Source organism: Myripristis murdjan, chromosome 8 (genome assembly GCF_902150065.1).
Source record: "Myripristis murdjan chromosome 8, fMyrMur1.1, whole genome shotgun sequence".
Classification (NCBI taxonomy): domain Eukaryota; kingdom Metazoa; phylum Chordata; class Actinopteri; order Holocentriformes; family Holocentridae; genus Myripristis; species Myripristis murdjan.
In genome coordinates, this window is record NC_043987.1 from 17,764,487 (window position 1) to 17,776,513 (window position 12,027).

Genomic DNA, 12,027 nt, shown 5'->3' on the forward strand with positions numbered 1-12,027 from the left:
CCGTTCTACGTCTGTCTGAGGTAAACAACAAGAGCAAATCATACTGCTCTTGCTCCTGAGGGCCGTGTCGCTCCCCTGCCCTCCGCTCATCACATCCTCCTTTCACAACATAATGAACAAGCCACACATTACCTCGCCCTTTACAACAAATACCATCTTCTGCTCACAAGATACTGGAGGTAGCGTGTTCTAGTGTCTCTGGTATGGTATACTGCTAAAATCTAAAGGAATAAAAAATATGCGTGTGTGTGTATATAGATAGATAGATAGATTTATAGATAGATAGGACAGACAGCTAGATAGATATGTATAGATAGATATATACATATACATATCTCCAGAGGCCAATCAGGTGGAATCCTGTTGTTAGGCACTGTGTAATTGGCCAGAATCTATCTGGCGTTTCCAATTTTGAGACTGAACAGCTGAACTGCTTTGTTAACTATGTTCAGATTTAAAGGTGCTAAAATGCCGAGGCAAACATCCTTTGAGCCCAGTGTCGATTTTTCTCTAGGCTAGGGGTGTGATGCGCAGATGACAGCAAACAAAGAGGGACCACCATGGAGATGAGGACTGGTGGTCTGGCCTACCTGTCAGGGCTGTGGGCCAGAGAGGAGGCCCAGGCTCGGGTCATTGGGTGCAGTCCAGGAGAGACAGGGTGATGTGACTGACAACCCCGCTCCCAGCACAGAGATAAAGGCCAAGTCGATGTGAGCACATATACGTTGCAGACACTGATTTCACTCAAAAAACGCATATATCAAACTTACTGTGTGTTGATGGCAGGGCAACATATCAATATTATACTGATATCACGATATGGGACTTGATATCATCTAGGACTAAGGACATCCTAGTATCATGCTGCTTGGTTATTATATCCAAATTACTAATGATTGTTTATGAAAAATCTATTGTGTGCATATATCATATGAAACCACAACAATCATTCCTACAGTAGTTTCGTTATTTATATCAACAAATTTAGTCAAAGATATAATTTCATTTGATTTTGTCCATATTGCCCAGCCCTAGTTAATGGATTACATATGAACACACACACACACACACACACACACACACACACACACACACACACACAGATTGATTCCCACAGCAAAACATTTCAGGTGACCCACGTTTAGGCTTGGGGCAGGAGGGGATGGACGAACTCAGAGAAAGAAAAGAGAAAGTAGAGGATATGGGAGATAATCCAACACTCCGGCTCCTCTAAATGCTCTCAACAGACTCAACAAACAACGAAGCCCGTCAGACAATTTGTCAATCAGGGGCCTTTGAAGGGCCTTGGTGGTTTTGTTATGATAGGACCTGGTGACAGCTGAATGGCTGGCAGCACAGAAAAGCCTCTCATGTTACAGCAGGAGGGGGATACAGAGGCTGATGGACAGATATAGAGAGGAATTCTCCCATAATGTCAGGGCACTTCACATACAGAGCTGGTGCCTTGGGGTTTCTGTTTGTTTTACTTAACGTGCTATATGGGGTCGAGGTGAGCTATGCATGCACCAATGAATAATCAATGAAGTGTTGGCCTACATAGAGATGCAAAAAGTGAACCTCTGTCTACTGATTCTACTTCTGTTTCTCAGAGAACACTGTCTTGCCAGTTTTTGTTATGCTACTTTTTTCCTTTCCAAAACCAACATTTTCTGTAAGGCTGAAATAAAAGTACATAAACAGTTTTTGGAATTCCACTCACTTTGCATAAGATTGTAAAATAGTTTCCAAAAACACACACACACACACACTTACACTGACACACACTCACCCACACACACACACACACACACACACACACACACACAGAAAATAGTGCCACATGTCACCACAGATTTTATGGTAACTCTGTCGGCAAAAGTAATATTTAGCAATGGATTCTTGCGTTTTGGTCCAAACAATGAATAAAAAAAGTGTACGTGAAAAGCTTGCAGGTGAAGGAGGAGGACGGAGGTGAGAACGGATGGGTAGATAGAGGCATGGATAAATGGATGTAGAGAGAGAGGCAGATGGAAGAAGAGAGTCAAAAGTAGGGCAAGATGAAGATTTGAGGGAGGGAACAGAGGGAGAGAGAGGGTCAACGAAACAAAGAAAGGTGAATGAACAGGGGATGGAGGGAGGGAAAGGAAAGCTGGAAGAAAGCAGAAAGGAAAGAATGGGTGAGAAAGAGAAGAGATTGACAAAGAGACAGCAGAGAAAGACAGATATGAAGGGACGCAGGAGAGGAGGAGGAGGCAAAATTAACATGAAGAGGAAAGTGCTGAGGACATGGAGAGAGGGTGAAGGCAGGGAAAGAGTGAGAGAGGCAGGGAGAGAGAGAGAGAATAAAAGTAGACAGACAGGGAGAAAAATTGAAGGTAAGGGTGAACATTTTCCTAGAAATAGCCAGGAGCAGAGCATGAGACACAGACTCATGACAGCCCTACCAGCTTAAAACACACAGGAAACAGTCTGCTAATAACCACAGCACGCGGATGGATGCGAGTTAAGTATAGACACAAGTCCAAATACACACCCAGCACCTAATATGAATTAGGGTTGTCATGATACCAGGAATTCAGTCGATACAAATACCAGTGAATTTCCACGATTCTCAGAACCACAGTTAAAAAAAGAAACGAAAAAAATTCCCATTTACTTCAATATACACTCCTTTATTAAAATCTGTTGAACATTCAGCTATTTAAAACAAACAATAAGTCAACTGTGCTTAAATAACAACTTGCACAGAATTTCAATTGCAGACATAAGAAAAATATGGAAATAAGGGGACATATACATAATTTAAAAAAACTATTTAATGGGAAATTTTGATGGCACTGTTTGTGTATTTTGTTTTGCGAATGTATTATTATCACCAGAGCATCTACCTCGAGTGCAAAATCCTTCAATACACAACTCCTGCTGTGTTTCTTTTGGACAAGCTGAAGCAGAGCTGTCACTCCATCTTTGATGTGTGTTTGTCTGTGTTTGTCTCTTCTTTGGCACACACTTGAAAAAGCGTGAATGGTATGTATACTGCCACCCTCAGTTATGGAAGAATATGCTACGGCCCGCTGTAGGCTAAATCCAAATAAATACTGAATCTAAATAAAAACATCCGGTACCTACAGTGCCATAGAAAAGCGGGTACCATCGTATTTTTGGACTATTGGCATCATCTTGGTACCAAAGTATCAGTTCTCGTGACATCCCTAATCTGAATTCATTTAAAACACCACTAAGACAAAAAATTAAGACAGTGAGATAAAGAGATAGAGGACAAAAAGGAGAGAGTCAGAGAGAGAGAGTAACAGAGAGAATCAAGGAGGAGCTGGTGCTTTGTACCTTCTCTGTGCAGTAGAGGGCCTGCTGTACTCCACATACCTGTGAAGGTAGAACTGTAACCAACTCACAATATCCTCAGTTAAACCAGACTAAATATGAATAGTCGGATGGTTGTGGTTGTGGTTGTTTTCTTGTTTTGTTTTGTTCTGTTTTAATTTATAGCCTGTCTGGCAGTCAGACAATGCATTAGCACAAGTTTCAATGTTGATAGACCGATACTAATCATAACAAGTAATAACAAGTAATTATAATCAACCAAATATTCATACAGTCACACAAATAATTGAGCTTTCAAAATCTGTATAAAAAATAAACGCATTAAGACAGCGCTAAAAAGATTTTAATTGCTGGCCAATATGAACTACCGTGTGGCTTTGAGGGTTTATTCCTCATCTTGTTTATATTGCTGTCAGTCTGCAACTATCAAGTGCACTGTAATGTTAGCTAGTGTTGCATTACGTTAACTACAGTAGTCTAACTGAACCTATCATATGTCTAGTTTGTGTTGGTCGGAGCTTTAATTTTAATATTTGCTTGGCAGGAGACTTCTATAAGTTTAACTTCCCACCACTCGTCAGGCTGTGTCTGCGTGTCACCAGCATTCTGGCAACAGCTGGCATTTGTCTGCTGTCCATAGTGGACAGTTTTACATCGCCAAAACGCTAACCTATGCTAGTTTCAGCAGCATCAGATGGTACCCTCTAATTTACATATCTTTGTGCAGTAGATGCTGATGAGTTCTACTCATTTGTGATGCCACAAATTGTGCAGGCGCGACACCATATTTCAGGGGAGTAATGACAACCTTCTCTCCTTCAGTGGAGCAATGTGAAAGCGGTACTGTGGTGGCGGATTTAGCACCAATGTCAATCTGTACAGTCAAAGTCCAGCTTCCAAGAATTCCAAAACAAACAGAAATTCTGTTTTTCAGTGGAGGGGGTCTTTAAATAAATTAAATAGCTTACACTTAAATGGGCCTAAATTGACTGTCCTTTCAGTATTTAACCTTTAATTTTTTTCCTGTAGCAATGTCTTGGTCTGGGAAGTGTTTTTTTCAGTGACAATGACCAGACTGAATGTCTATAGCAACGTGATAGGAATACTACAGGAGACAGTGAGTCTGTGTGCTTGCTTTGTCCGCGACCACGTGATATCACTGTGATTATCATAGCCTATTTCTTGACAGAATTAGGCTGCATTTTATCTGTTTGAGTGTGGTATTGCAAGGCACGCTGAATGTGAAAAAAAATAAATAAATACTTGACTCAAACTTAACTACATGGCTTCTGTGATAGATGACTTTACTTTCAGGGGGGAGAACCTTGGCGAAGGTATGGACAAAGTGTTATATAGGCTCTTCATTAACACACGCAGACATGCAGTCTTTGATCAACAGACTTTCTGTATTCGTGCCAGGGCAAGTTACTCAACTAGCGTGCTCACTTCCAAGCACCAAACACTCACAGATGAAGGTGAGGAGTGACGCCTGTCATGTGCTGTAAATCTGGCACCAAGTTTATTTGTGTGTGCAGTTGCCAGTTCAGGCAGCATGCCACGCATAGATCAATCTGTTGATTTCTATATAAACTGCAATAAAAATATTACAGGAGACACCTACTCCTTCTGAGGGTAGAAGAAAATGCACAGAGGGAACGAGAATGAGAGGAGAGAGAAAACAAGAGACTGAAACTGAAACTGAGAGAGAGACAGGCTTGATGAATCCAACAGGCTTAGTGCTTTAGGGTATACAGGAAGAACCCATAACCCCTAAAGTTATGGCCACTAGTGGTCACTAACCCCGCCCCAGCTACCTTGCTGGAGCGGGTTTTATTTCCCCACTCCTTGCATCAATAAGAACATCCACAACATTCTTCTTCATTCTGCTTCATATTAAGCTTCTCCAGTGGTTGAGACGTGTTGATTTAATTTGCATTGGCCAAGACTAGGATGAACCAAATGTTCCTCAGGGTCATGACGGCAACATGTTGTTGCTGTTGTATGAAATGAAGCTTTATGGCGAACACGAGGATGCCAACATATGAACAAATTCTCTGTTTGTCTCACTTTCAATAGTGCTGTTGTCTATGGGCCTAAAACAAGGTCTCTTCTGGTACAAGAAGCCTATAGAATTTCCAGGGAAACTCAAGCAGCTATGCTACAGATGCAATATAAAAAATACTAAGAAGACGCGGCTATTCTAATATAGCCATCAGCAAATATTAAAAATACAGAGCTCAGATGTAACAGGTTTGTAGTCTTTTTTTTTTTTCCTTTTCGTGTGCCAAAGACTAACGTTCAGTTCTCAGCAATTACACACTGAATGGGAGCTGTTGGCTGCGGATAGAGAGATGACAAGAACAAGCTGCAGCTACTGTGGTAGTGATCAAAGGGATCATTACCATACATAAGTAGGCAGGATGAAAGGGAACGAGACGTCTGTTATTTTCTCATTCACAAACACTCGCAGCCCATTATTAGCGTAGCAAGACAAAAGTTTTAAAACAAGCCAGTGAGAATCTGAGAATTTAGCATGCTCTCAAGCATGTGTACGTGTGCATGAGGGTGTGAGTGAGTGGAAGTGGCGCCAAACCAACACAAAGTGAGAGAAAGGGACGCAAATGAAAGAAAGAAAGAAAGAAAGAAAGAGAAACTGAGAGACAGAGGAATGAACTGGGATTTTCGAGATAATATTGAGGAGGCTGGATGAAATGAATCCTGAGCAGATATGAAGTTCGAGCTGGCAGAAGGGAGAAAGAATACTCTGATGATCTAACAGGCACAGAGAAAAAGCTGAACTTATCAGAAGAAAGGAGAAAAAAAGTTTGTGAATAAAGGGGCTCATTGAACGCAGTACAGCCTAGAGTGTATCTATTCTCCCCCGTTTCCTAGGTTACCGCCTCTTGTGGGTGATGACTGCTGACGAATCAGTCTGAGAGAAAGGCGGAGAGGAGGAGAAAGAGAAACAAACACACACACATACAAACATGGAGAATGGAGTGAGAGAGAGAAGGTGATGACACAAGTGTATTTACAACCCACATCTTTTCTTTGTTGTCATCTCTTTGTGCTGAGAGCAAGAGCTCCCTGTAGTGACACACTGCCAGAGTCAGACTGGCACACACACACACACACACACACACACATTCACAATACATAATATAATGACAAGTAACACAGCCCACTCTAAAAATACAAAATTATTACTAATATATCATACAAACTGCCCATCCTAACAAGTTAATTACTGTAGTACTGACTCATAAAATCTTCAAAAAAACACTTACAATTTAAAACGAGGTGAGGTTCTGCCAGTGGTGAAAGATAATGTCATCTGCATCCAATAGTGCTCTATTTGTTTCAAGAATTCGCTTGAAAAAAATGTCAGTGTCTTTAATTAGGACAAATCACTCCACAGATATAAAGACATCACTTCAGCAGAAACAAGAAAACAGAAATACACTGAAAATCACTGATTTTCATCATAAACAAATGACAGCTACCAGTGTCAATTTTCTTTCCCTTGTTTTAAGAAAGACATATTTTTACCAAATTAAAATGGATATTTTTTGGCAATGTGATGCAGACGTCGCTTAAGAACAGAGAGATAGAATAGGTACAGCAAAATGAGAAAACACTGAGTCCTACAGTCCTAAATCCAGATTAAATCGCCATGGAATGTTGACCCAAATTTCACCCTCAAAGTTACGGTGCAGGGAGAAAGGGACACAATAAGCTTCTTAAACAACTGGGACATCACAAAAAGTACTATTGGTAGCCTGTTTTCCAATCCATGTATGACTGAGCTCCTGGGACACGCATAGATTTAGGACATTAGATTGGCCTGTCCTTCAGCTAGACAACTGTCAGGACTAGGGATGGCTACGATTACTCGAGTACTCGTTGTTGGCGTCAGTATTCGAGTAACGCCTTACTATTCGAGCACCTGCGCAGTGTGTTGGTTTTGGCTGCAACTCATTTGGGGTCGCATGCACCATGTCAGCTGCGACCAGGAAGAGTGATGTCTGGAAATACTTTGACAGAAAGGGCAACGATAACGTGCAGTGCAACATATGTGCCGTTAAACTTGTATATCACATAAATACCAGCTTGATGCTTAACCACATGCGTGACGTCTGGCAGCTGAATGTTACAACAATGTGATTGACGGACTTGTTGCAGTTGTTCAGTAAATGCATTTGGAATCGCACTTGGTTTACAGTGTTGGCCGTTTATTCACATAAATGGTTTATTATGATGTAATAATGTTCTCTGACAGCCAGAAGCTGCTGTTTAGTAAACAACAGGCCATGTCGGGGATGTCCGTGTCCAACTGGAAACACTAGCGGAACCGATGTTAAGTACAGACCTCCCGCAATTATTTTTTTACGGTAAAATATATAATTCGCGAGTAATCGATTACTCATTCATAATGTAATTTGACTACTCGAATATTGAAATCACTGAAAACGGCCATCCCTAGTCAGGACCACCATGCACCCACAAGCATAGTAGCACATTGGCTTTTCTCCCTTTCCTCCTCTCCGCTGGAAGTAAAGAGTCCAATGTTTCCCCAAGAAATTTTTAAAATAAAAATACTAATAAACTTTATTTGTATAGCACAATTCAAACAGGTGCCACTCAAAGTGCTTTACAAATAAATAAATAAACTAAAATAAAATGACACTTAAAGGGGCCTCCTGAACCTGCCTGTTTGATGTCAGCTGGTAGAGAGTTCCTTATTTTGCGGGCTTAATCAAAGAAGGCATCGTCACCAATCTTTTTCTGAGTGAGGGGATGACATGCAGCAAATGGCTTGTTTCAATTTTACTGCATTTATTCACTTTTATTTCATTCATTATGAAGAAAAAACCTAAGTTGTAATTCCAGTGAGTTTCACTACTTAGAAATGCATGATGTTCAAAGTTAAGCGCCAGAGAGTGCTTCTAAGTGCTGCATTTTGAAATAAGTGTTTTGACTTTGGGAGCTATTTATTAATTATATTTTCCTACAAGGAGCTCCTTGCACTTTATTTCTAAAACTAATGATAATTAAGCATTTGTTAATTTCGAGAAAGGTTTGTGTTAGTATTTCAAATAACATAAATTTTGACACTGCTATTCAAATCAATCTCAATTATCGGTTATTGGTATCCATGAGGAGTGCCACTTAGGACTTGAAACGTGAACATACACCAAGCTATGCATTTTCATATTACTGGCAGCCTTGAAAGCAAAGGATTATCTTTGAGGCGTATTTGTTGTCGTGGTGGGACAAGTGAAGGACAGGCATACAGCACATCATTTCACATCATCAGTCACGCACAACATGCTACTATACACTCTGACTGGGTTATATCACTTCCATTAGCATTCATACTCACTCTCTAACTCTGCAGCATTACATTTGCCCCCAACAGCAGCAGGAGCTCCACTAGCTATGCTATGCTCATTTTGACACTCTGTCTCCTTGACAACAGAGCCCTGTCTAGGGCTAGTGCTCCAGATTGTGCCAGCGGATAGACACAAACACACAAACATAGGTCAGTTATACAAGCTAAGAACACAATATCCAAACCATGATCTTTATAGTTTACATTTTTTGTATTAAAACATAGACTTTATAACTTGTAAATAAGTACATGAGCTTGTGCTTGATTGAAATGCCTGGTAAATACAGATTAAATAAATTAAAGACTGCACAATATACCCTCATACCATTATATCTAAGTGAACAGTGGATAGGCAAAGCATTGCATACACTGGGAATACTGCCACAACACAGCCTGAGGTTTAGAGTGTAAAAAGGTCATGGAAACCAGCAGTTACCATTTTAAAGACAGCTAAAATCAGATGATTCTCACATGCTTGCTCACACACACTCACTCACACACACATACCACTGCAGAGAGGATGGACATTGTCCTCCAGGCCTCAGCACAGTGAACCTAAGTGTGGCTATATCTGATGTCTCTTCACAATTAGTCTTCCTGTTGAAGACCACCCCCCCACCACCAACCTCAAATCCCCATGGGCCAAAATCAATGGCCCAGAGTGTCACCTCAGACACCTCTATGACCTACTTAGATCAACAGTGTAAAAGTAGAGCCCACTGTTTAAAAGAAAAAACCTCATGACCCACTCATGAGCAACCCACCAATCTGTCTAGGTCCTTGATTAAAGCAGAGTCAACCAAACACCAGGAAAGAACATCCATCAAGGTAAAACTTTGGGACACCACACTGTATAAACAACTAATCTGCATACTGCTGCATTATGCCTATATAATCAGTTGATTAAATACTATATAAGCAGTGAATATAAGCGAGGTTACAGTATGCTGTAACCAAGTAACAGCTTCCTAGTATTTCAGCTCAAAAATTCCTTTTATATAGGAGTCTGCAGAGCGGGCATCATCTTCATCTAAAATGCATCTTGCCACTCAAGAACCACCAGCCAGTGCTAACACATTCACTGGAGAGGTACATACAGAGCGAGCAGTCACGTTGCTGCTGGACTCTGGGCAATGTGCTACAGAGTTTGCCACTTTTATAACCCATTTTCTAGTTCTGACATCATTCTTCACCCTTGTTTGTTGATGTGAATGTTTAATACAGGAGGAAAACATTTTACGGCTATAGTTCTACCACTGTGTATCTGACAAATAAAACTGGAAACTTGAAACTCTTTTATTCACAAAATTTAACTAGATCAGTCTGTAGTTTGTTATCTGCTAACTAGCTTGTCACTTCCTATGTCTTTGCCCACGGACAAAAACAGAAATAATCCCCTCTCTGACCCTGTAAGGGGGACACTGGCCCTTTATGGGTGCTCCTCATATTCCCTAATGGACTCTGCTGTTACATGATGGGAAATGAAAGCCCTTTTAGTACAACAGCTAGCTAAGCTGTTTATTCTTTGTCTACTTATACGCATCGGTGGAATAAACATCAATTTAGGAAATGCAATATGACAAACAAAAGAGAGTTATGCATACACACTATTCATTCACACAAACAGATTGCGTACAAAATACCTGGCCAGTGCTGATTTTTCAGTGAGTTGCTTTTACACACAAAGTATCCACAAGAATAGAGAAGGAATCCACTTTGTAATGGAGCCTATGAGCATCATTACTAACACTGTCATTCTAAAGGCGCTTTGATTCTCATGGGCTGCACTGAAAAGCATAAATACAGTATGAAAAAATTAACATCAGAGAAATCTCGAGATGAAACACTGCTTATTAACTGGCACGGATTGCACTGAAACATTCTTCTCAGTGGCCACATTCAGGTTAACTAGTGCATTATAATTATCAGCTCTTTCTTGTTCAGTCTCATCATGCAAACACAACACAAAGAATTCAGGCAAGACAGAACATCGCATTACAAACTTGCACAACACAGACCCACACTGAGAGACTTGAGTAATATGAAAGGAGAACAGAGCTTTGTTATCACCAACCTTCTCCAGCTTTTCAAAGTGCTCCCGCAGGAACTTCATAGGACGCTCAGGCTTAGCGATGCAGAGGTTCACAATGCACTCTTTGAGGATCTGCTGGATGTTGTGCTTCTGCACGAAAATTTCACAGCCCTTCAAACTCTCATCTTCTTCCAGATTGGAGGAGGAGGTGGCCATCTTATCTTTTATCCCTGTGGCAATGGGTGAGAATAGGGTGGACCAAGTGAGGAAGGGAGGGAGAGGAGGATAAAGAGGGGGCAGAGCAGGACAGCAGGGGAGAAGAGGGTAGGGAAAAGCAGCAGATGGGAGGGGCAAAACGGGAAAACATAATGAGAGGGGAGAAGTGGGGAGGATGGAAGAGGAAGGGGTAGTGGTAAGGTATTACAGTGAAAATTTCACCCCCTGCTTGTTTATATTCCTTTAAAAAGACCTGTTAATTATTATTATGCTAAACAATACCTGGCAGATGATGCAGATGCAACAGCAACACGCTCTGTTTCTTCCTTGACGTTAGGGGATAACACAGGTTTGTGCAAAAGCTGATTTATATTATTACTCCTGACAATAAGTAGCTACCTGAGCAAGTGGGGGGCAAAGCAAATGACCTGCATCACAATGTATTTCAACTTACTTATATAAAATAACAAATAAACAATAGCTAGCAAAGAGCTCAGCGGTAGCTAACTGTTAGCGATATCATCAGATGAAACACTCACTTCCTCAAAGGGGACTGATACCTTTGATGTGATTACAGCTAATTACATAATAAATCACAATGAGCTGTGACACTGGGGCATGACACAAACCAATTCCTGTTTATTCACAGAAATACCACGGCGACACGAACATTTACAGCTCACCTGTGTATAATGTGAGGGTATTCATAAAAAATGAGCACCTGCTGCAATGCATTAAGGCAGACAGCTAGGCTAACCGTGTTAGCCTGGCTTGCTAGCCTCTCTGGCTGTGCTAATCTTACAATGACAACCGAAAAATCACAACGACCACTTCGAGAAGCACGTTAACGAAAGCCTGGTTTGTTATTTGGCTGGTTTTCATGGACGAAGCGGCGCACGGAGCACGGTTTGGTCGGTGCTGCGGTCAGTGTCCTTACCGTTATTCTCGGAGGATGCTCAGACGGCGGTGAGGTGTTGGTGAGGTGAGGAAGGCTAGCTGGGATGCTGCTCCGCTGCTTCCTCCGCTGCTACCTCGGCTTCTCCTC

At 41.2% G+C, this 12,027-nt stretch overlaps 1 protein-coding gene across 1 annotated transcript in view; it reads right to left on the reverse strand.

The window, feature by feature from the left end:
• The window catches only part of prkar1b (protein kinase, cAMP-dependent, regulatory, type I, beta), an 81,603-nt gene extending 69,576 nt beyond the window's left edge, over nucleotides 1–12,027 (reverse strand). Inside the window, exons 1-2 of the mRNA XM_030058143.1 lie at nucleotides 11,920–12,027; nucleotides 10,809–10,996 (exon numbers count right to left, since the gene is read on the reverse strand). Of these exons, the coding sequence (XP_029914003.1) occupies nucleotides 10,809–10,982 (174 nt within the window). The 5' untranslated portion in view covers nucleotides 10,983–10,996; nucleotides 11,920–12,027. The remainder of the gene's footprint in view (nucleotides 1–10,808; nucleotides 10,997–11,919) is intronic.